General features: G+C 48.4%; 1 protein-coding gene across 7 annotated transcripts in view; it reads right to left on the bottom strand.

Annotated features, from left to right (window-relative positions):
- ANO1 (anoctamin 1) overlaps nucleotides 1-21,847 on the bottom strand; it is an 82,127-nt gene that overhangs the window by 42,101 nt on the left and 18,179 nt on the right. For 6 of the 7 annotated variants that reach the window (XM_054390303.1, XM_054390304.1, XM_054390306.1 and 3 more), the window contains exon 1: nucleotides 2,234-2,341. In XM_054390303.1, coding sequence (XP_054246278.1) covers nucleotides 2,234-2,341 — 108 coding nt within the window. Of the gene's footprint in view, nucleotides 1-2,233; nucleotides 2,416-21,847 lie in introns of those variants that run through there. The other variant, XM_054390302.1, reaches the window with a different exon arrangement.

The following is a 21,847-nucleotide window of genomic DNA, read 5'->3' as shown; positions in this document are numbered from 1 at the left end:
ATCTCATTACCAGCACACTAGCTCCTAAATCAGCCACTTGGTGGATTTGGTTTTCTCCTTTGGGGGTTAATCACCACTAAGATCATCTGTCCTTTTCCACCCAAGACACCTGCCTTTCAGTTCTGACAGACAGATTAATACCATGTGCAAACATTTCTCACTTCTCTTATCTCTCCTTGCAAGTTTGTATCATCTGAGAAAGAGATCATCTTAGATACAGACTGAGGGGAGTCAGCTGCTGGTGGAGCACAGCCAGCAATGCAGATGGACTACAGCCAGGGCAGTGGGTTCCCTGCTCACTGACCTCATCCCTTTTTCTCCCCACTTACAAAACTTGTGCCACTTTGGAAGCTGCTGGTGGTGGCAAAGGCTTTAATCTCTTCCTGAGCTAATGCTGTGTGACTGTTGCAAGGTGTGAGAGATGTAAGACTCAAACCTCAGTTCCATTTCTGAATGTTTCTCTAAAACCCACACAGGGCAGAAACAGACCCAAGTCCTGACAGTTACTGCCTGCTGCTTGCAACAGCCCTTCTCAGGGGTACTTCACAAGTCTACCCTTGGAGGTGCACAGGCCATTTAAAAAGAAAATAAAGCACAAAACCCAACAAACAAACAAACCCCAGACCTGATATAAACCCAAACAAACACAAACCCAAAACAAAAGCACAAAAGAACCCCCAAACCCCAAAACAACAACACCCCCAAACAAATCCACAAAAAACCCAAAACAATAAAAAAACCCCAAAACCCACCAACCAAAAATTCACCAACCCCCCCCCCCCACCCCAACCCAGACCAGTTGTGAACAGGACACTGGGATTTCTTTTAAAATAACTTATTGTATTTAATTTTTAAAGCTGTAGGGAGCTTATTAATTAATTAAACATCAGTTTCTGAAAACCTGGGCTGAACTGGTAGGTGTTCAGCTAAGTGCAGGGAAATAAAACAGCAAAAGGCTCAGACTCCAACCACTTCCTACACTTGCTGGACTGGCTTTATGAGGGACAGCAATCAGCTGGTCTATTCTGGAGGGTAATCAATAAAGGAAAGGGGCAGGATGGTTCTTGCAGATGAGAGCAGTGTGTGCCACATGTTTCTGCTTGGGGAGCTCAAAAAAGATCCTGCCCACAGCTCCTTTTCTCCTGGATCATGCTTTGGGTGGAGAAAAGTTGCACAGCAAATCCCTACTGTCCCTGCTGCCTCCAGCCACTGCCACCAGGAAGGGGACAGGTCACCCTGCAGGAACTGCATGGCAGCTGCTTCACATCTCACTGAGCTTCCCAGCTGAAGAGCTGACCCTGTGGAGACTCCCTGATGGTTCAGGAGAAGGTGCTGCACTGTGGGCACTACAGCATCCAGGCATCTCTTCATTTACGAGAGCAGCCAAACCCCAAGAAGAAAGAGAAGTAACCCAAACCCTGGAAGAAGCACCTCAGACCTACTTTGGAGAGACAAATGCAAGGTTGGAGTGTTTCAGGGTGGGGTCTCAATGCTGAGAGGTACTTCTAGACTATATCATTTCTTGCAGTGCTATGAGGGAAGGAAGTCACAATGACTTGGACCATGTGCAGTTCATCTCCCCTCTCTTGAGACTGAGAAAAGGTGTTTCAGTTTCACCAGATCTCAGCTTTACAGTGACAGTTATTCCCCCATGCTCCGTCCTAATTAAGCACAAGCCCAAGGAACCCAGCACTGCTTTACACCTTCCCCAGTGAGATCTGTTATGTAGCCCGCTCCACCCCAGTTCCTCTACCTGAATAAACTACTTTTAATGTGTTATGACATAATCACCTCCTAATCCTGGTGGGTATTCATTCATGTTATAACTTTCTTTACAATGGGGGTTAAAGAACTGACCCAAGGCACAATTAATGACACTGGAGATCAAACCTCTGTTGTGTGCTACAGATTAGTTTAGCCTTACCTATGCTAACAATAGCTTTGTTGTACTCTATATGAGCAAAGAAATGTGCCACAGCCTTACTGCCAGATTCCTTACTCTGGGAACAGCCATCCCTGTTTTGTGCTACAGGTTAAACAAGGATCCCTCACTTCCCTTCTTCACAGCAAAGATCAAACCCCACTCAACCAGGATATATTGTGGCTGGTGGCAGCCCACCTCAGCACTCCTGCAAAGCAGAGAGAGAGGATTTCAGTGCATCCTGGGGATAGGGAACTGAGGAGTAGAGCTCAGCACAGCAGTTATGGCACATCTGGCCAGTCCTTTACTCACTGTGCTCTCGTGCTGGTCATAGCCTATATCCTCGATAGCTCGGATGTTGATGATGTGGATGCCCTTCTCCTCAGCAGGCAGACAGGAGTACTTCTTGTTCACCCTCATCCCTGGCTCCTCTGGAGCTTTGTTGAGATCTTCTGGCAGAAAATCCACCCCATGAAACTCCCTGTGGTCTGTGTCTGAAACAGAAAGGAATGATTTCAACAAGACACTTTCATCCCAACACTTGCTCCTCCCAGAGCCACCCAAAAGCTGAAACATATCCTGCTTCTGCCTTCTCCTGCCAATGAGCCCTTCCTGCAGGGCTCACACCCCTTCTCCCTGCCTCCCTTCTCAGCTTTCCTGCAGCCTTCTTCAGCCCTACCTAGGTCTCCTTCCTCCTCCAAAACAGTGATCAGTTAGCTTCTTTCCTGCACTGCTCTCTCAGGATGTGTTTACTGTATGGTCTTATGGAATGATTTCTTGGGAGGATAAGGAAAAATGGGGGAAAAAAGAAAAACCAGCTGAGAATTAGCTGGTGGTGGTAGGTGGCATGGTGCTTTCTCTTTTTCAGTAGGATTTTCTTCTTCAACAAGCACTTGTTCATGCTGAAAAACTGAGTAGTGGCTTTCCCCTCAAGTACCCATGGACTGAATCTGATTCACTGAACCATGCCTAGTTAAGCAGTTCTGAAAAGCTGAGGTTTTCCTCCCTCTCAAGATGCCAGCCACCTGTGTTGTTTGCAGTTATTACCTACATGGATAGATGTGCTAAAGGGTGTAATGCCAAAATCTCACTGAGCAACCAGTAACCTGATCAAATGCAAAGCACTGTGTACCTGTGCATTCCCACAGGCACTGACAGGCAAGGTTTTCCCAGATTGGATTCATTTTGATACTGAAGTACAACACTGCAGCATTGTGGCCTTTTTGAAACCACAGAGGAGCAGGACCTGCTTGTCTTTGAGTGAAGATATAGGAAGAATTTTCACAGGTAGCCTCTCCCCCAAAACACAAACACCACAAACCTGCAGAGGAGCATGTTCTCAGAGCAGCTCTATCACAACTGGCTGTTGCTGCAACCAGTTCAACCCTGCCTCTGGAGCAGAGAGCAGCAGAAATGGTACAGAATCAGCCCATTAGGAAAAATGCTGCCCTCCTACAGAGACCTGCCACTGAGCTTATGATGAGGTGAGGATAGCTATTGCTTTTAATTAGCTATGTCTTAACCTAAAAGCATGTTGCTCCTCTTCACCAAACTACCTGTCTGGACTTGGCTGAACTTCAGAGATGATGTGAAAAGAAGGGACAGGGGAAAATCTCATTCTCCAATTCTGCAGATGATATAAGACTGAGGAGCATGGTTGAGAAGTTGGAGGGCAAGGTTGCCTCTGGAAGAATGGGCTGAGAGCAGACTCATGAAACACAAGTCCTGTCCTTGGACAAGCCAGTCTCAAGCACAAAATGGCATGGACCAGGTAGAAAATATCTCTGCAGAGAAACACCTGGCAGTGCTGGTGGAGAGGGTGAAAGTGAGTAACCGTCTCCAGTGGTGAAGGACAGCTGCACACTGGGCTAGAGAAGGAAGCAAAGACAGCAGGTCAAGGGATGACATTTTCTCCCTGTCTTTGACACTTGCAGGATCACAGAGTGCTGTGTGCAGTTTGGGCTCCTCAGCACAAGAAGGGCATTGGCCAACTTGAGCAAGTCCAGTGGAGGACCATCAAGATGACCAGGGGGCTTGAGTTCATGAGGTGAGGCTGAAAGCGCAGTGCTTATGCAGCCCAAAGAAGAGAAGACAAACCACAGGGTCCCATTTTTGCCTTCAACTACCTGCTGAGCAGGTACAGACATGGCAGAGCCAGATTCTACTCACAGGTGCACAGCAAAAGGATGGGAGGCTTACAGACCCAAGGTGCAACAAGGGAAATGATGAGCATAAATGTTAATTCTTTACCAACAGGGGTGACTACATAGTGGGGAAAGGGCCCAGCGAGGTTGCAAATCTACACTGAGCCCTGGAGATGGTCAGAGCTCAACAACACAGGGCCCCAAAGAACCTGACCCAACTTTCCTGGTGGGAAGGAGCTGCATGAACCTGCAATCCATGCTCTTCATGGTGACACGCAGGAGCCCAATCCATGCTCTTCATGGTGACACGCAGGAGCCCAATCCATGCTCTTCATGGTGACATGCAGGAGCTAACCTGGACAACAACCTGCAGCTGCAGAGCAAGGTGCAGCCAAAGCCTTGGCACATTTCTTGAGCTTTTCAGAGTGCGATAAAGATGAGTGGTGTAAAAGTCCTGCTTCTCTGAAATTGGTAGATATGCTTCCCTGGAAGTCCCAAACACTCTGTGATCCTCATTTCAGTCCCTGTATCAGAGAAACCTCTGCCCTGAGTCACTCCCTGTGAGCTGCCTGCCTCCTAGGAACTGCAGCACTCCTGGTGCCATCACCCTTGCACACCAGCTGGGCAGCAGCTACCCTCACACACTTCTTGGGTGCAGCACACACCTGTGCAGATCCCTGCTGCTGCTCTTGGCTTTTCTTTCAAATGTCCACATAGGTATCTCTGAGAAGATGTGATCCCAGGAGCAGCATCCTCAAACTCAGCAGAGCACTTGAATAAGAATTTGTAATAGATAAAGCAGCTTTTTTTTAATGGGGTAGCAGGAAAAGGCAGCCAAAAAGTCAGCAGTCTCCTGGGAGCAACCAGCATGTTTGTCACCATTCCCAGCACATGTGTGCAATCTTTTTCCCAACACACACATGCACACAGAGCCTGAAGACATGGGAACCAACACAGCTGCAGAAGCCCCTGTTCTCAAGCTTTTATTCTAGAGCTGGAACATACTCATGTAACCATACACCAACTTTTGAAGCTTCATAAGCATAACAACCTGTGTTTGCCTTTGGAGGAATGCCTGAAACAACTTTCAAGAAACAATAGCTTAAGTGCTGCAAAAGTCCCCTCTCCTTTTTCTTCCTTTCACAATGTACTAAAAAAGTCAAACCCTGGTTACTTCAGGTCTCACAGAGCATATTAGAAGTATTCAGTGAGCCTGAATACTTTGTCTGTCTCAAAATGGACCTGGGAGCTGAAAAGTGCTAGTCCAGAAATTACTCTTAGGATGTAATATGTTCAGAGCAGAAAATCACAAGCATCACTGAGTCCAAATGAGCTCCCTGTGCTCTGGAGCTGCACTGGTGAGCAGAGTTTGACAAATGCCCAGTACAGAGCAAGGAGACCTGCTGAAGTGATTCAGTACTATTGTGCAAGCCTGCACAATCACCCACCTGCAAGCAGATATTTACCTTCCTGTTTATACAGCAGTAGCCTGGCAGTAACCAGAGAGAACAAACAGGCAATAGGCAGGCAGTGAATCAGACAATTTGGGTTTATTATAACTACTGGAAAAGATGTGAAATGTGAGAACTTCATTGATACAATCTTAATGACAGCAAGTCTGATTTCTGTGCTTGCAGATGATGTCAGGATTTAATACTGAGTGAAGCCCTCCAAACCACTCTGGTAATTACAAACACCCAGGGATTATAATGAATTCCCATTAAAGCATTCTCTGGAGGAACACAGAACATCTTTTTTATATGGAACAGAGTACTTGAAAGACTTAACACGTACCTCTGGCTTGCGTTAATCCTGTTAAAGAAGGACAGTAATTTAATCTCAAAATAAATTCACGCTCAGAATTATTTATGGCAAGAGAGTTGATGTAATATGAAGAGCATGAAGCACATTACCATCCTATTTCAGTCAGGCTCACCTCTTCATCTCTCTGCTGGGAGCTGAAGGAGGAGAGTATTGTGAAAATTGCCAGCTTTGCTGCCTTCTAACCCTGACTAATCCAGGCTCTGCTACTTACTAACCAGAAAACACCACAGCACAGGCCTGGAGAAGTGCTTGGTGTATTCCAACCCAGCCTTAGAAGCAATCAGCCCTTTCTCCTCCCTATGCACAGATGGGCTTGGAGCTAGAACAAAGAAGATTTCAGCTCAACATGAGGAGAGACTTCTTTACAGTGAGGATGACAGAGCACTGGAACAGGCTGCCCAGGGCTGTCTCCTCCTCTGGAGACTTTCCAAACCCACCTGGATGGATTCCTGTGTGGACTACCCTGGGTGATCATGCTTTGGTAGGGGGGTTGGACTCAATCTCTGGAGGTCCCTTCCAACCTCTAATGTACTGTGATGCTGTGATCTTCATCACAAACCCATGGATTTTGAGACAGCAGGGGTGCCTAATATTCCTGGAACATAGCCTCAGACCTGCCCAATACTTCTTTGACACTTGATTATGTGTTGCTTTGCCATTTCCCAATATTTGCTAGGAACCAGAGAACACCCTGCTAAGTCTATATAATATGTATGTAAATACAGAAGGACACACTTGGAAGTATTCTTTGCCTGTCTGTAAACATCCCCATTCTGTAGGAGTGCAGAACCCTGAGAAGCATTTGCTACCAATTTCAACACCACCAGTGATCTAGGCCTGAGAAAGGACTTCGTGAACATGAGACACAGAACAGAAGCTCTTGAGCACAAGCACTGCCAGCGAGTTCCCATATTTGCTGTTAACAGCCCTGTGTTTGTCCCAGCTGGGACAACAGAACAGGCTTGGGGGCAGCACCTCTGCGCAGAACAGCTCCATGGATATGTGACCATACACATCCCAACAGCTGTCCCTGGCTTCATCAGGAGTGAGGTAACATGGAGAGCAAGAGAAAGAAGACACAAAGAGATGTTTGCAGCAGCTCTCAAGCTACCTTTCTGCTCCTGTGGGAATTTCCCCAAAGATCTCAGGATGTTGTGGATTACACTGAGCCTCCAGCTGCGATTCAGAGCAGGGAGATGCAGCAGGTAGAGATAGCCAGTCTGACCTGGTTCCTCTGTGGGATGCACCAGGTACAGTGAGCTTGGTGCCATTTCCTGGGCAAAATAAGCAAGCACTGCATTCATCTGAAGCAGAGGAACTTCTGTGAACCACAGAGATGACAGCATGAGGACAGAAACTGGTGGAAGGAAAGATCAGAAGAGACAAAGGCACTGTAGAGGTAAGGAGGGTCTGTGCACACCTTGTGCCTTTGCATCAGTTGCTTCTCCTCTTGATTCTCCAATGAGTCTCTTTGAACAATATGGGAAACAAGATTAAATTAATTTACAGCCCCCTCAAAGTCACAAACATCTGTTCCTGTGTTCAAACTACAGTTGCAGCTGCAAAAGTCCCCAAACTCTTGCAAAAATTTAACACTAATTAATGATGTTTTCCACCACAGAAATCTGGCACACTGTGCTGTAACCTTTATTCACTTAGGCAAGCCGTCTTCCTTGGACTTTGGTGACCAGAGGAAGCAGACCTGGAAGGCTCGGCCTTTGGTGACCAGAGGAAGCAGACCTGGAAGGCCCGGCCTTTGGTGACCAGAGGAAGCAGACCTGGAAGGCCCGGCCTTTGGTGACCAGAGGAAGCAGACCTGGAAGGCCCGGCCTTTGGTGACCAGAGGAAGCAGACCTGGAAGGCCCGGCCTTTGGTGACCAGAGGAAGCAGACCTGGAAGGCCCGGCCTTTGGTGACCAGAGGAAGCAGACCTGGAAGGCCCGGCCTTTGGTGACCAGAGGAAGCAGACCTGGAAGGCCCGGCCTTTGGTGACCAGAGGAAGCAGACCTGGAAGGCCCGGCCTTTGGTGACCAGAGGAAGCAGACCTGGAAGGCCCGGCCTTTGGTGACCAGAGGAAGCAGACCTGGAAGGCTCGGCCTTTGGTGACCAGAGGAAGCAGACCTGGAAGGCCCGGCCTTTGGTGACCAGAGGAAGCAGACCTGGAAGGCCCGGCCTTTGGTGACCAGAGGAAGCAGACCTGGAAGGCCCGGCCTTTGGTGACCAGAGGAAGCAGACCTGGAAGGCCCGGCCTTTGGTGACCAGAGGAAGCAGACCTGGAAGGCCCGGCCTTTGGTGACCAGAGGAAGCAGACCTGGAAGGCCCGGCCTTTGGTGACCAGAGGAAGCAGACCTGGAAGGCCCGGCCTTTGGTGACCAGAGGAAGCAGACCTGGAAGGCCCGGCCTTTGGTGACCAGAGGAAGCAGACCTGGAAGGCCCGGCCTTTGGTGACCAGAGGAAGCAGACCTGGAAGGCCCGGCCTTTGGTGACCAGAGGAAGCAGACCTGGAAGGCCCGGCCTTTGGTGACCAGAGGAAGCAGACCTGGAAGGCCCGGCCTTTGGTGACCAGAGGAAGCAGACCTGGAAGGCCCGGCCTTTGGTGACCAGAGGAAGCAGACCTGGAAGGCCCGGCCTTTGGTGACCAGAGGAAGCAGACCTGGAAGGCCCGGCCTTTGGTGACCAGAGGAAGCAGACCTGGAAGGCCCGGCCTTTGGTGACCAGAGGAAGCAGACCTGGAAGGCCCGGCCTTTGGTGACCAGAGGAAGGAGACCTGGAAGGCCCGGCCTTTGGTGACCAGAGGAAGGAGACCTGGAAGGCCCGGCCTTTGGTGACCAGAGGAAGCAGACCTGGAAGGCTCGGCCTTTGGTGACCAGAGGAAGCAGACCTGGAAGGCTCGGCCTTTGGTGACCAGAGGAAGCAGACCTGGAAGGCTCGGCCTTTGGTGACCAGAGGAAGCAGACCTGGAAGGCTCGGCCTTTGGTGACCAGAGGAAGCAGACCTGGAAGGCTCGGCCTTTGGTGACCAGAGGAAGCAGACCTGGAAGGCCCGGCCTTTGGTGACCAGAGGAAGCAGACCTGGAAGGCCCGGCCTTTGGTGACCAGAGGAAGCAGACCTGGAAGGCCCGGCCTTTGGTGACCAGAGGAAGCAGACCTGGAAGGCCCGGCCTTTGGTGACCAGAGGAAGCAGACCTGGAAGGCCCGGCCTTTGGTGACCAGAGGAAGCAGACCTGGAAGGCCCGGCCTTTGGTGACCAGAGGAAGCAGACCTGGAAGGCCCGGCCTTTGGTGACCAGAGGAAGCAGACCTGGAAGGCCCGGCCTTTGGTGACCAGAGGAAGCAGACCTGGAAGGCCCGGCCTTTGGTGACCAGAGGAAGCAGACCTGGAAGGCTCGGCCTTTGGTGACCAGAGGAAGCAGACCTGGAAGGCCCGGCCTTTGGTGACCAGAGGAAGCAGACCTGGAAGGCCCGGCCTTTGGTGACCAGAGGAAGCAGACCTGTAGGCCCCAGCCTTTGGTGACCAGAGGAAGCAGACCTGTAAGGCTCAGCCTTTGGTGACCAGGGGAAGCAGACCTGGAAGGCTCCTCTAGAAGTGGATGTCTTTTCTCCACTAGCAGCCTCAGGCTCACTTAGCTAGCTTCTGACAGCCACAACCATCTATAACCACTGGATATTCTCAGGCAAAAAGTAATTTTTCATTAAAACAAATAGAAACTTGCATTCACACAATGCACTGTTTACAGAGACATCCTGCACTAGTTCTAAAACTAGCATCATCAAGTCAGCATGAGGATACATAAACAAACAAAAAACTATTTCACTGCTCAACCTGAAACTCCTAACTTTGCTGAAGCTGCCTTCTCTTATCTCCCCTTGTTTTCTTTCCTTCTCTTATCTCCCCTTGTTTTCTTTTTTTTTAAAGAGTGTTTAAGAATGTGGCTAGAACAAAATAGTCATAAAGAGATCTGTTAGCTGACCCAGTTGTTCTCAACAAGGACAAAGCAGGAGAGTTACAACATCATGTGATTTAAGACTTCAAAATGTCCCCATTCTGACTAATTTTTCCCCCCCTTATATAAACTGTGATAGAATTGGGATTGAAAAGTAAAGAATTATGCAGGATAAGTTTCCTGTGCAAATCACTTCAAAGGAGCCATAACTCCAGCTCCTCACAAAATCTTCCTGAAATACTTCAGGCTGAAGACTTGTTTTCTAATAAATTGCTAAGTTGAAGTGTTGTGCACAGGTCACAGGATTGGTAGTGAGCCCTGCTACAGGGAGGAAGTGATGCACTCACATAAACACAGGGAGAAAAGCCCCCATGCAGAAATGCACCTCGAGATAGAGCTTGTGGCTTTTGTTTATACTATGCTTTTACTTTCCCCCCCTTTTTTTCCCCAGAAGCAGTGATAGTGCAAACAATCCCAAATATCTGGGGGATTTGGGTGCTTGTAAAACCAACTCGGACAGAGAGCAAGAGAAAACCTCCTGGCTGAGGTTTTGCTTACCACATATTGCCCCCTAGCAGCAAAACTCTCCTTCAGCACATCTCACCCATTCCTTTCCACCCTCTGTCTTCCCAGTTCAAAGCTACAGGTTAATCCTTGGGCTAAGGACAAAGAAATCGTTCTCCTGAGTGACTCACCTACCACCTCTCCTCTTTTTTTCTTTCCCCCTACTGATGCCTTAAAGATTGGTCACATTTGGATCCTGAAATCCCTGTTTCATCCTCAGGAGGAATAAGGTGAGGCAAATGTCAAGGAAGCCTCAGTTTGCCACCTGACAAGTGTGTCTCATTGCTGAGCCATGGGTCACTCCTCCTGGCCATGGAGCTGTGTGCCAGTGAGGATCCCCACTGCTGGCAAAGAGGGCAGAGCTTTTTTGGGATGCTGGCACCTGTTTACGAGGCCCTGGCCCGAGACCAAGAGCCCGGTCAGGAACTGCAGGGCTCTCCAAGGAGAGCTCCTACCTGTCCTCAACTGTTGTCCTGTTCAAAGCCCAGGAGTGAAGCACTGATTAGATCCACATCTGTGACCAGCAGAATTAAATTTCCTCCAGTCTCTCCAGCTGTGAGCAGCCAGATGTTGCCTCCAGCAGCACTTCTGCTGGAGATCCAGGAGGCTGCACTGACAACATTGAGTGGCCTGACAGGCAAAGAGCTGCTTTAAAAGGCAACCAAACTACCCCTGGGCAAGATTAACACTTAGAGATGTGGGCAGCTCCTGCCCAGCTGTCTGCAGAGAGGTGACTCCTTGCCCCTTTCATCTTCTGCAGCACCATGCTGAGGAGGACACCCTGGAACTCATCCATTGCCTTTTCTTGCATCTGTTTACGAACTTGGCTGTAGCTGAGGTCTCTGCAGGGTATTGCCTTAATAAAGCAAAGAGGAGGCTGTGATCCAATCCATCAAGAAAAAGGAAGAAATTAAACTTGGATTCCAAAGAGTTTCCTTCACAGAAGAGAAGCACTTCTACAGCAGGACAGTTTTAACATAGCTGCTGCTGAGCACTTTGTTAGCATTTCACATTGCACTGAATGGCAGAACCCCTCTGGAGACTTTGTGTCCAGTATTTGGGAGTCTGAAAACCAACTCCTGTCACATGGGTGGGGAGAAATTAGCTCCTGGCAGGATGATTTAGAACATGAGCTTGCTCAGCTCTATTTCTCAGTATTGGCTTATCAACAGTGGGTCTTTAGAGCAGGCCTGCAGCTTTCCTGGAAGGCTGTCTCCAGCTTTAAAGTTATTGATCTATTATCATCAGTTAGAAGGACACACAACTATGGCATCATTTCTATTTCTGCCCTTCTATTTATTTTTTTTTAAAGATAATTGACTCTGTTTGCAGTATGTAGCCCCAGGCTTGAACACATCTAACCCCTGTGAAGTCCAAAACTAAAGAGCAAATCCTCTAAAACCGCTAATGATGATAAAATGAAGATTTGGGTTGAAATGGCATTTTCAACAGCACATCAATGACCAGCAAGTATAAATTCTACCATAATAAGACTCATACTGCCCCTTTATTTAAAGCCTACAACATCACACATTTTCTAACAACACACAAAGCCTTCCCCCCCAAAGCCAAATTGCACTTCTTTGTCCCCAGCCATCAAGTATTTAATAGTCTATTAAGTAAGTCTGTTTTCAGAGACATTTCTAAAATAATTATGCACTCTTCTTCTACCAGACACAGGGAAAGTATTTCTGATCTGCCTCTGGTGCTAGTCCACAAAAAGCAGCACTAAAGCCAAGCTCAAGTCCACTGCAGATGGTTCTTTGCAAACAGTAGAATTATGCAATCATTTTGGCTGACAAGAGCTTTAAAGTCATAGAGTCCAACCTTTAACCCAGCACTGCCAGGGCACCACTAAGCCATGGTCAGGGTTGGCAGGGACCTCAAGGATCATCCAGTTCCAACCCCCCTGCCATGGGAAAGGACCCCTCACACTACATCAGGTTGCTCAGAGCCACATCCAGCCTGGCCTTCAAAACCTCTAGGGATGAAGCTTCCACCACCTCCCTGGGCAACCTGTGCCAGTGTCTCACCACCCTCCTGGTGAAGAACTTCTTCCTAACATCCAATCTGAATCTCCCCATTTCTAGTTTTGCTAACTTGAGCCAAGAGGTTTCCCATTTAAACATTTCCACTCAGGTTTAAATTTCCATACAAAGGGATGAAAGGCATTCAGACCACAGAGACTTGGGCATGGATGTCCTAGGAGGTTCTGCAGACCTGATAAAGATGTTTTTGACTCCAGTCAGCACTCAGCAACCACAGCTCTTGTAGGTTTGCGCTGCAGGAGCCAGTCACCCTGGGTGGGGCTGGGCTTTGTGTGCTGGAGCCCCACCTGATGTATGTTCTCTGGGTGTGCCACCACAGGTGGGGCTGATCTGACAGGGAGATGGTGGTAGGTGGTACTCACCCACGGGCCCAGTGCAGCCTCCAGCTCTGTGCTATTTGAAGAAATAAACCCCAGACCTGTGCAGAGCAAAAGGTTGGTTCTAGCAGGTTGTCTTCACAGCCCTGGAGTTTCAAGTTGGATGCAGGGCAGTGCTGCTAGGTGACAGTAACCTGCTTAGTTCCACTGGAACCATCTCTCCCTGAGCAAGTGAATGCAAGTCTATGAAGGAGAAAAGCTCTAGTAGCTCCTGTCCATCCATCAGAGCACCCTTTTCTGCCTTCCTCACTCTGGATAACTAAGCTGAGGCACACCCAGGGCAGTGACACTGCAACCAGGTATCTCCTCCTTGATTTTAAGAAAGAGCTGAGATCTGCCTGCCACAAGAGGCAGAGGCTCCAGGAAGGTTCCTCATGCCAGCCAGCTAGCTTGGCCTGTGCCAGAGGATGCTGAAACACAGCTTACAGGAAAATAAGATACTCTGCTTAGAATTCCTGGCTGTCCCATCTTAGGTGACACAATTCCTGGAGGAGAACACAACAGCAAAGCCAGGTTCCCTTCAGTGCTGACAAGAGGAAGGATTGGGCCAGTGCCTTGGAAAGGCATTTCAAGCCCCTCAGATGAAAGGCAGACTTGAGATGCTTGAGCAGAGGCAGACATTCTTCACAGGGAAGCTGATGATGGCAGCAGTGCTGTGCCCAGCTCACCAGGTCTGCTCCCTAACCAGCATTGGCAATCTTTACTAGCTGGTACCTCTCCAGATCAGCTGAGCAGTCAGGAGCCAGCCCAAGGGCAAGGATTTTGCACCAGGGGCAGATTTACTCAAAAGCCTGAATTATTCAGACTGCCATTGGCCTTCTGGCCTGCCAGTGCCCATTGCTGGCTCCTCTTCAGCTTCTCACCCACCAGCACCCCCAAATCCTTTTCTCCAGGGCTGCTCTCAATGTGATCATCCACCAGCCTGGACTGATATCTAGGATTGCCCCAAGCCAGGTGCAGGACCCTGCACTTCTGCTTATTGAACCTCATGAGATTCTCCTCAGCCCACCTCTCCAGCTCCCCCTGGCTGGCACCCATCCCATCCTTTAGACTTATCAACCACACCACTCAGCTTGGAATCATCTGCAGACTGGCTGAGGCTGCCTCAGTCTTACTGTCAGTGTCACTGATGAAGATACTGAGCAATGGAAGGCTCCATCAGCAAATGGGTGAGTTGGTTGGGGTTTGATTTAAACTACTCTACAGCTCCAAGACTCCAAAATAAAACCATGAAGCAGATTACAAAAAAAAAAAAAAAAAAAAAGATCCCACCCACGTGTTCAGTGCTGGTTTGCATGAAGATATTCTGGGTAAGAAAGGAAATGGCACCTCCTGCCAAGAGCCAGGATTTGACATCAGTGCAGATGAGAGAAAGAGAACATCATTTGTTTGCATAGTTCCTGGGAAAGACACTGGAGATGCTGGAACCTTGTTATTTATAGAGGGGCAAGGTTTCACCCCAGAATTTAGGGGAGGAATTTATTTTCTTTTAAAGTGTGATTAAATTTATAAGCCCAAGACAAGCTTTTATTGTGTTTTTCTTTTCTTGGTCAGAAGGAAAATATTTCACTTGCTGTCTTTTTTTTTTTTTCCCCTTTTTTTTTTTTTTTTGAAAGAAGGAAAATGTTTTGCTCATTTCTCTAGTAAATGTTTACTGCTCTGGTGAGCAAAACCTAAACAAGGGAATGAAATGGAATTAAACTTTCATATATTGCTTATCTTCAAGCACTGAAAGATTTAGAAAAGCAATAGTCTGCAGGCGGAAAAAGAAAAAAAAAAATCTTGTTTTACCAAAATATTTAGAAAAGTAATTTCTTTGGGCACTGGCTTGTGGTGTGTTACTCCAGAAACCTTGTCAGAGCCTGCTGTAAATTGATGTTTGCTGCAAACTTCATTGCCTTTTTTTAAATAACCATTAATGCTGGTTGCTTAGTTCAACCACTTGACCAAACAGACAATGTGGGGGTTTTGCCAGCTGGGTTTCCAGTCTCATGAAGAGTCTCTAGATTCTTATTTATTTTTCTTAGTATTCAAGCTCTTCAGAAATTACCTTGAAGTGATTCATTTAAAGAGGCAATTAGATTTATTGCTGATTAAGAGAAAGAAAAGTTCTTCTCCCTGACCACAGGAATGTCAGCAGTGGGGTTTAGAGGAACAGAGGGCAACTAGGTAAATAGAACTGAAGGTTGTGCAATTCTGCCTGATTTCAAATCCAGTGCAGATAGCTCACTAGGTATGTCCTTGAATCATTTGCTTGACTAACCCTGGGGATGTCTGGAACCCACAGCTGTTGCTGTTTGGTATGATAAGTGGCTATGTATTGGAGATCCTCTGGGAAGTGGTGGGGCAGGGCAGCAGTGCTTGTGGTGGAGAGCAGGGGTGGCAGCCCTGGCTCAGCTACTGACCACTGCATTCAACTGAGAGACATAGCTGAGCCAGCTACAGTGGTTGAAAAAAAACTTCCTAGGCTTGTAAACTTTTATTTTCACACTGCCAAGACCAAGACACCACAAACTGCCTGGGGCAGAGGGGCTGGAACCTCACCTGGCTCAACACCACCAGGACACTGCCCACAGCCAGCCCCAGGGCAAACACACACACAGGTGGCCCTGTTGGTCTCCTTCATATGATAAAATCCTCCAGGAAAACCAGAGGATTTCCCAGGTGATGTAAATCTGTTTCTTGCCAATATGGGAGCAGCAGTAGATATGCTGGGGATACAATCTGCATGCAACAATTTCCCTGGCTTTATAGCCTGTAAGAGGATATTCAGGGGGATTGTGTGTGTGCAAATTGGGGGGGAACTTGGCTAGGGAAAGCTATGTCACATCTCCTCCCTGAGGAACAGCTTTCATCTAAGCAGCTCCTCCAGCAGTGAAGGGAGCAGGGTGAAGGGTAGGCACCACCAGGACAAACACAGAGGATGTAGTGCCCCTGAGCTGTGGCTGGTGGCTGCACCTCCATCAATGACTACACACAAAGAGCTATTTCAAGGTTACAACTCCTGAACTCTTTCTGAAGCTGTTTCCTTCACCTAATTTTAACATGAGCTCGATTTTTGTTTATATGAGACTAAGCCTTCTTTCCTGGTAACTTCCATCTCCACCTACATTCCCTCAGGAAGTGGTTGTAGCTCAGATCAACAGTTTACACTCCTTACTCCTTCCCAACCCATGGGCTGCTTCTTGCCTGTGAAGCCTTCATGACCGAAGGCAGGGAAGACATTGAGCATGACCTCAGCACAACTCTAGACAAAGCAGACAAAAAGTGCTTCAAAGAAACTTAGGAGAATACAGAAAGTCTGCTTGATCAAGGTCCCAAGACAGTACATCACACATGCACAGATTGCATTGGGTTGGAAGGGACCCTCCAAGGGAATCTTGTCCAACCCCTCTGCAGTGAGCAGAGACACCTCCAAACTAGATCAGGCTGCCCAGGGACACATCAAGTCTGACCTTGAATGTCTCCAGGGATGAGACCTCAACCACCTCCCTGGGCAACCTGTTCCAGCGTCTCCCCACCCCCACTGTGCAGAACTTCCTCCTGATTTCCAACCTAAATCTGCCCTGCTCCAGTTTCAAACCATTGCCCCTTGTCCTATCACTACAAGCTCTTCTAAGCAGTCCCTCCCCAGCCCTCCTGCAGACACCCTTCAGATATTGAAATGCAGCTCTCCAAGGCCTCCCTGAAGCCTTCTCTTTTCCCAGGCTCAAGCTGGATGCTCTAATAGAAGTTGGAGCAAGTACAAATGTAGGTATGACTTGACCTAGCCCAAAGCTTCTGAAGTGCCCGTTCTCACAGGAGAAAATATCTAGAGAGTGATATGTCACCCCTGAACATGATGTTCCAGTGGACAAAAAAATGCCTCCTCACACCTCCTCCAGCCTGTGTAATAATTCCCACAGCGCCCTGTCGGGATCTCCCTGCACAAAGAAAATATCAAGTGCTCGCTCTGCTGATCTTCCCTCTTGCTCATCAGCCCTCAGGCACTTAGAAGGGACTCAGCCTGTGACCTTTTCAACAAGGTTTAAAATGGCAAGCAACAAAATCAGCTCACTGTAGAAAAATTAGTATCCAAACCCATTCCTTTTCATACTAAACCAATTCTTTGGTGGCTTGACTGAAAGGGACACATCTTGCTAATCTTGAGGCTTTTTAGCACTTGTATCCTGTTTGGCTTCTCTCTTTCTGCCTGTTTATTTGGGGAATTCATGGTGTGATTCCAGAGGTTTGGATGGTTTGTTGCTCACCCACTTCAATAAACAGTCTGGAGTGCTGTTTAAATATGGAAACGCTTCCCAGCAGCACAGAGTGAAACCTATGCCTGGGGGAAAAAAAAGAGAGGGGGAGGACAGGGCTCTTGTGCAGACAGCCATTTCTCTCCCATTAACCCACCACCATCTCTGGGGCATGCCACACAGCTCAGAGTTACAAGCTGCAAGGTACTGATTCAGCTCAGCAGCTACAAATTTCCACCCAGCAACCACCTTTGCAAAGGCTGCCCCTCTGCACACAGCCTTGCTGCTTCACCTTCAGGGACCCAACCAGGTACAGCTGCTTGTAGCCTCATCAGGTACAGCTGCTTGTAGCCTCATCAGGTACAGCTGCTTGTAGCCTCATCAGGTACAGCTGCTTGTAGCCTCATCAGGTACAGCTGCTTGTAGCCTCATCAGGTACAGCTGCTTGTAGCCTCATCAGGTACAGCTGCTTGTAGCCTCATCAGGTACAGCTGCTTGTAGCCTCATCAGGTACAGCTGCTTGTAGCCTCATCAGGTACAGCTGCTTGTAGCCTCATCAGGTACAGCTGCTTGTAGCCTCATCAGGTACAGCTGCTTGTAGCCTCATCAGGTACAGCTGCTTGTAGCCTCATCAGGTACAGCTGCTTGTAGCCTCATCAGGTACAGCTGCTTGTAGCCTCATCAGGTACAGCTGCTTGTAGCCTCATCAGGTACAGCTGCTTGTAGCCTCATCAGGTACAGCTGCTTGTAGCCTCATCAGGTACAGCTGCTTGTAGCCTCATCAGGTACAGCTGCTTGTAGCCTCATCAGGTACAGCTGCTTGTAGCCTCATCAGGTACAGCTGCTTGTAGCCTCATCAGGTACAGCTGCTTGTAGCCTCATCAGGTACAGCTGCTTGTAGCCTCATCAGGTACAGCTGCTTGTAGCCTCATCAGGTACAGCTGCTTGTAGCCTCATCAGGTACAGCTGCTTGTAGCCTCATCAGGTACAGCTGCTTGTAGCCTCATCAGGTACAGCTGCTTGTAGCCTCATCAGGTACAGCTGCTTGTAGCCTCATCAGGTACAGCTGCTTGTAGCCTCATCAGGTACAGCTGCTTGTAGCCTCATCAGGTACAGCTGCTTGTAGCCTCATCAGGTACAGCTGGTTGTAGCCTCATCAGGTACAGCTGCTTGTAGCCTCATCAGGTACAGCTGCTTGTAGCCTCATCAGGTACAGCTGCTTGTAGCCTCATCAGGTACAGCTGCTTGTAGCCTCATCAGGTACAGCTGCTTGTAGCCTCATCAGGTACAGCTGCTTGTAGCCTCATCAGGTACAGCTGCTTGTAGCCTCATCAGGTACAGCTGCTTGTAGCCTCATCAGGTACAGCTGCTTGTAGCCTCATCAGGTACAGCTGCTTGTAGCCTCATCAGGTACAGCTGCTTGTAGCCTCATCAGGTACAGCTGGTTGTAGCCTCATCAGGTACAGCTGGTTGTAGCCTCATCAGGTACAGCTGGTTGTAGCCTCATCAGGTACAGCTGGTTGTAGCCTCATCAGGTACAGCTGGTTGTAGCCTCATCAGGTACAGCTGGTTGTAGCCTCATCAGGGGCTGCAGTCCTCATGGGTGCAATGGCAGTTCAAGGTGGGAAGCCAAGCTTCTGCAGTCCTGCTATGCATTAACATCCCCACCACTGGCACAAGGTCCATTCTACTTTTCAGCTGGAGTCTGTTTCCTCTGGCCTGGGTCTTTATTGGTTCTGTCACTTACTGCTTCCTGCCTTCTCCTTACTTTCCAGGTACTAAAGACCAGGCTGGTTCTGCTCAGGTGCTAGTGACAATAAATTTCTCAAACTTTTCAGCCTCTGTGAAACACAGCCACATACAATGAGGTAAAGCCATACCTGACCAAACAGTTCTTCAGCTTTCTGTATCTGGCCTCTTGCCTACACTCCTGCAGTATCTCCTCTCAGAAACTGGACTTGCTGTCCACAGTGGAGATGTGTGATTCCCTCTGCTGAAAGAGGTGAAGGTGATCAGCTGGGAATCTTCTGAGTCTTTATACCACTGCCTCCTGGCCCTCACCTCCAAAAAAACAGCTGAGATTTATCTTGCTCAGTCTCTAGAAAAACTCACCTGGCACCTCAGCTCCTCTCTCATGTCAAAACTGCACACCCACTGCCTGCCAACCCTGTGCCCGAAAGCAATGGGATTTCTGGAGGTCCAGGAACACCCATGGAAGTATCTTTCCCGTGACTGCAATTCCTTTCCAAGCCCATCAGGGCTCTCAGCACAATGGAACATGCTTGCTGCTCAAACATGAGCTGTTTCTAATCTTCTCCAGAGGTTTCACATGGGAGCTCTGTCTAGCACTGCAGGATGCTTCAGGGCTCCTTCCTTATATGCCTCTTGATCACTGTACAGCTGTCCCCTGGTGAGACAGCTCAAAAAAAGGCAACTACTATTTTAGGGTACTTCGAGCAAGGTACCCCCAGTAAAGATGAAAGAGCAAGGGCAGCATCTCCCTGGGCTACTGCCTGCATCATCCTATTTCAGAAGCATGAACTCAAATGTAACTGGATGCAGAATGCCTGGGGAGGTGGTGGCAGTGATAGAGGGAGAAGCTTGGCTTTCCAGACAACAATAAAAGAACCTGGGCCTTTTAAGCTAGAAAACAAGCCCTTCATTACCCTCTTCCCCACCCCAGCTGGGTGGCCAAAAAGCAAAGGGGAATGAAGAGCCAAATGCAGGTGTGACTACACTGAGAATTAAAACACACAGAGATGACCACTAGAGAGGAGGCTCCAGAGCAGGGGCATGACTTTCACATCAGAGCAATGGAGGCAAGAGAGAAAATAAATAATTAAATAAATGGAGCCCAACTATTTTTGTAATGGTGCCTGAGCAGTTTATGAATGGGATTCTGTGATGTGGTTGCCCAAAATAGCCAAGATTTGGACATGATGACCCAGGAGTTCCTGAAAGCAGCTGGCACAGAGGGCATGTGCACACAGGGGGTTTCCCCACTCTTTCCTTCCCTGCTCCTGTAAGATCGAGTTTCCCCTCTAAGTTCCAAACAACTTCCAGCATTAACATCAGGCACCCGAGAACAGGACAAGGACAATGAACATCATCCCCAGAAACAACAATTCTACCTAGAGACCCAGGCAGAAGTTTGCAAACCCCACTGGCCAAATGCCTCTCTTCCACTGCTTGCTTCTAAGACAGATTTTCTTGGATTTCTTCCCATCTTTGCTGCTCTCCTCTCAGCTTCAGGCTGTGTCATGCAGACTTCTCTCACAGAGATGCTCTGAACTGGATAAAGTGCTCCAGGTCAGCCCTTTCCAACCCTGAGCAGAATTACTCCACGTTCCTTACAACAGAAGATATTGTGGATTTATGCTAAGTTTGTGACCCCAAGACCCTTCTCTGAGGCACTGCTATTTATCCAGCTAATTATTCCTACCCAGATGGAGTGGTCTGCACTCGCCTGCTTCTCATCCCAAGCCATCCCACATCATTTTCCAGGAAGAGAAGCAACAACAACTCTGCTTTATCAGTGCAAGATTTAAGGCTGCTAGCACCAGATCCAAACTCCACAGTCACAAACACAAAAGCTGAAGGCTAAAGGCACTCACTTGACTGGTTGCAGTTTCAAGACACTTTTGGTGGGGCAGTTGGGCACCAGCAGGCTTTGGTTTAGATTTGTTATCAACCCTCCTGCCATGGCCAGCCTGAAGCTGGCACAGAGGGACTCAGCTCCCATGGACTCCTCTGGGCGCTTTTTGAGGCATGTGATGGAACTTTAAACCCGGCTGAAAGAAAACCAACCCAGTACTCCTGAGTGACCTGAGAGCACACAGAATTGTGGGATCTGAACAAAGATTTGAGTTTGGCACAGTAAAACTTAGGTTCATAGAAACTGGAGGAGAGTCTTCTTTTATAAACACAAGAGCACATCTGAAGTGAGATCAGAAAGAGAACTTCCACTACACATACACTAATTAGACTGCAAAACATCAGTGCTCGAGAACAGATAATAAAGAGAAATGAACACTGAAGGATACTTTGATGTACTTCTCAGATAGCTGTGGTACTTCAGAACTGGAGTCAGTTCAAGCATTTTAAACAGCTCAGGCTGAGATCTGCATGGCTGATGGAGAATGTGTTGATGCACAACTAGGCTTGAAAATAACTGCATGGTGGAGCAGCACACAAACAGGGACTCACCGAGTAATTTGCAGGACCAAGCTGGAAATTCTGAAAATGGTGATACCACCACAAAATGATCTCCTCTCACTGACATTTTCTGTATTCTTAAGTTCAAAATTCCTGTGGAAGCCCCAGCTGGGGACAGAGAAAGCACAACTGAAGCACATCCATGAGCTCAACAAAAAATTAGCAGAAGTTTTCATACCACCTCAGACACAAACCACACCTGGCAGCTGCTGTCAAGATCACCCTTTTTGAACAACCTGTGCCAGCAGATGCTGCACTGTGGATGCATGCTGCCACTCAAACACTGCAGAGCATGGGGAAGAGCACATATTGCTCACCCAGCACCACTTACATGGCTGAAGGGAGACTTAACAGCTCCAGGGCCGAGCATAACACATGAGCAGATCCAGCCTGTGGCCCTAGGTCATGCACATTCTCCACCACCACAGCTCTTCACAGTTCAGCAGGTTACCCAGGAGCTCTCATGAGTCCAGCCAGCCTTAAGGACATCTGACACAAGGGCACAGCGTGGGGCATCAGAGGGGAGGCAGGGAGCTCTCAGTTGCAAGCATTCATGGGCTCACTGCCACCAACGT

The sequence above is a fragment of the Indicator indicator genome, chromosome 21, assembly GCF_027791375.1.
Source record: "Indicator indicator isolate 239-I01 chromosome 21, UM_Iind_1.1, whole genome shotgun sequence".
NCBI lineage: Eukaryota > Metazoa > Chordata > Aves > Piciformes > Indicatoridae > Indicator > Indicator indicator.
Note: the sequence above shows the minus strand (reverse complement) of the source record. Positions and strands in the feature narration are given on the sequence as shown.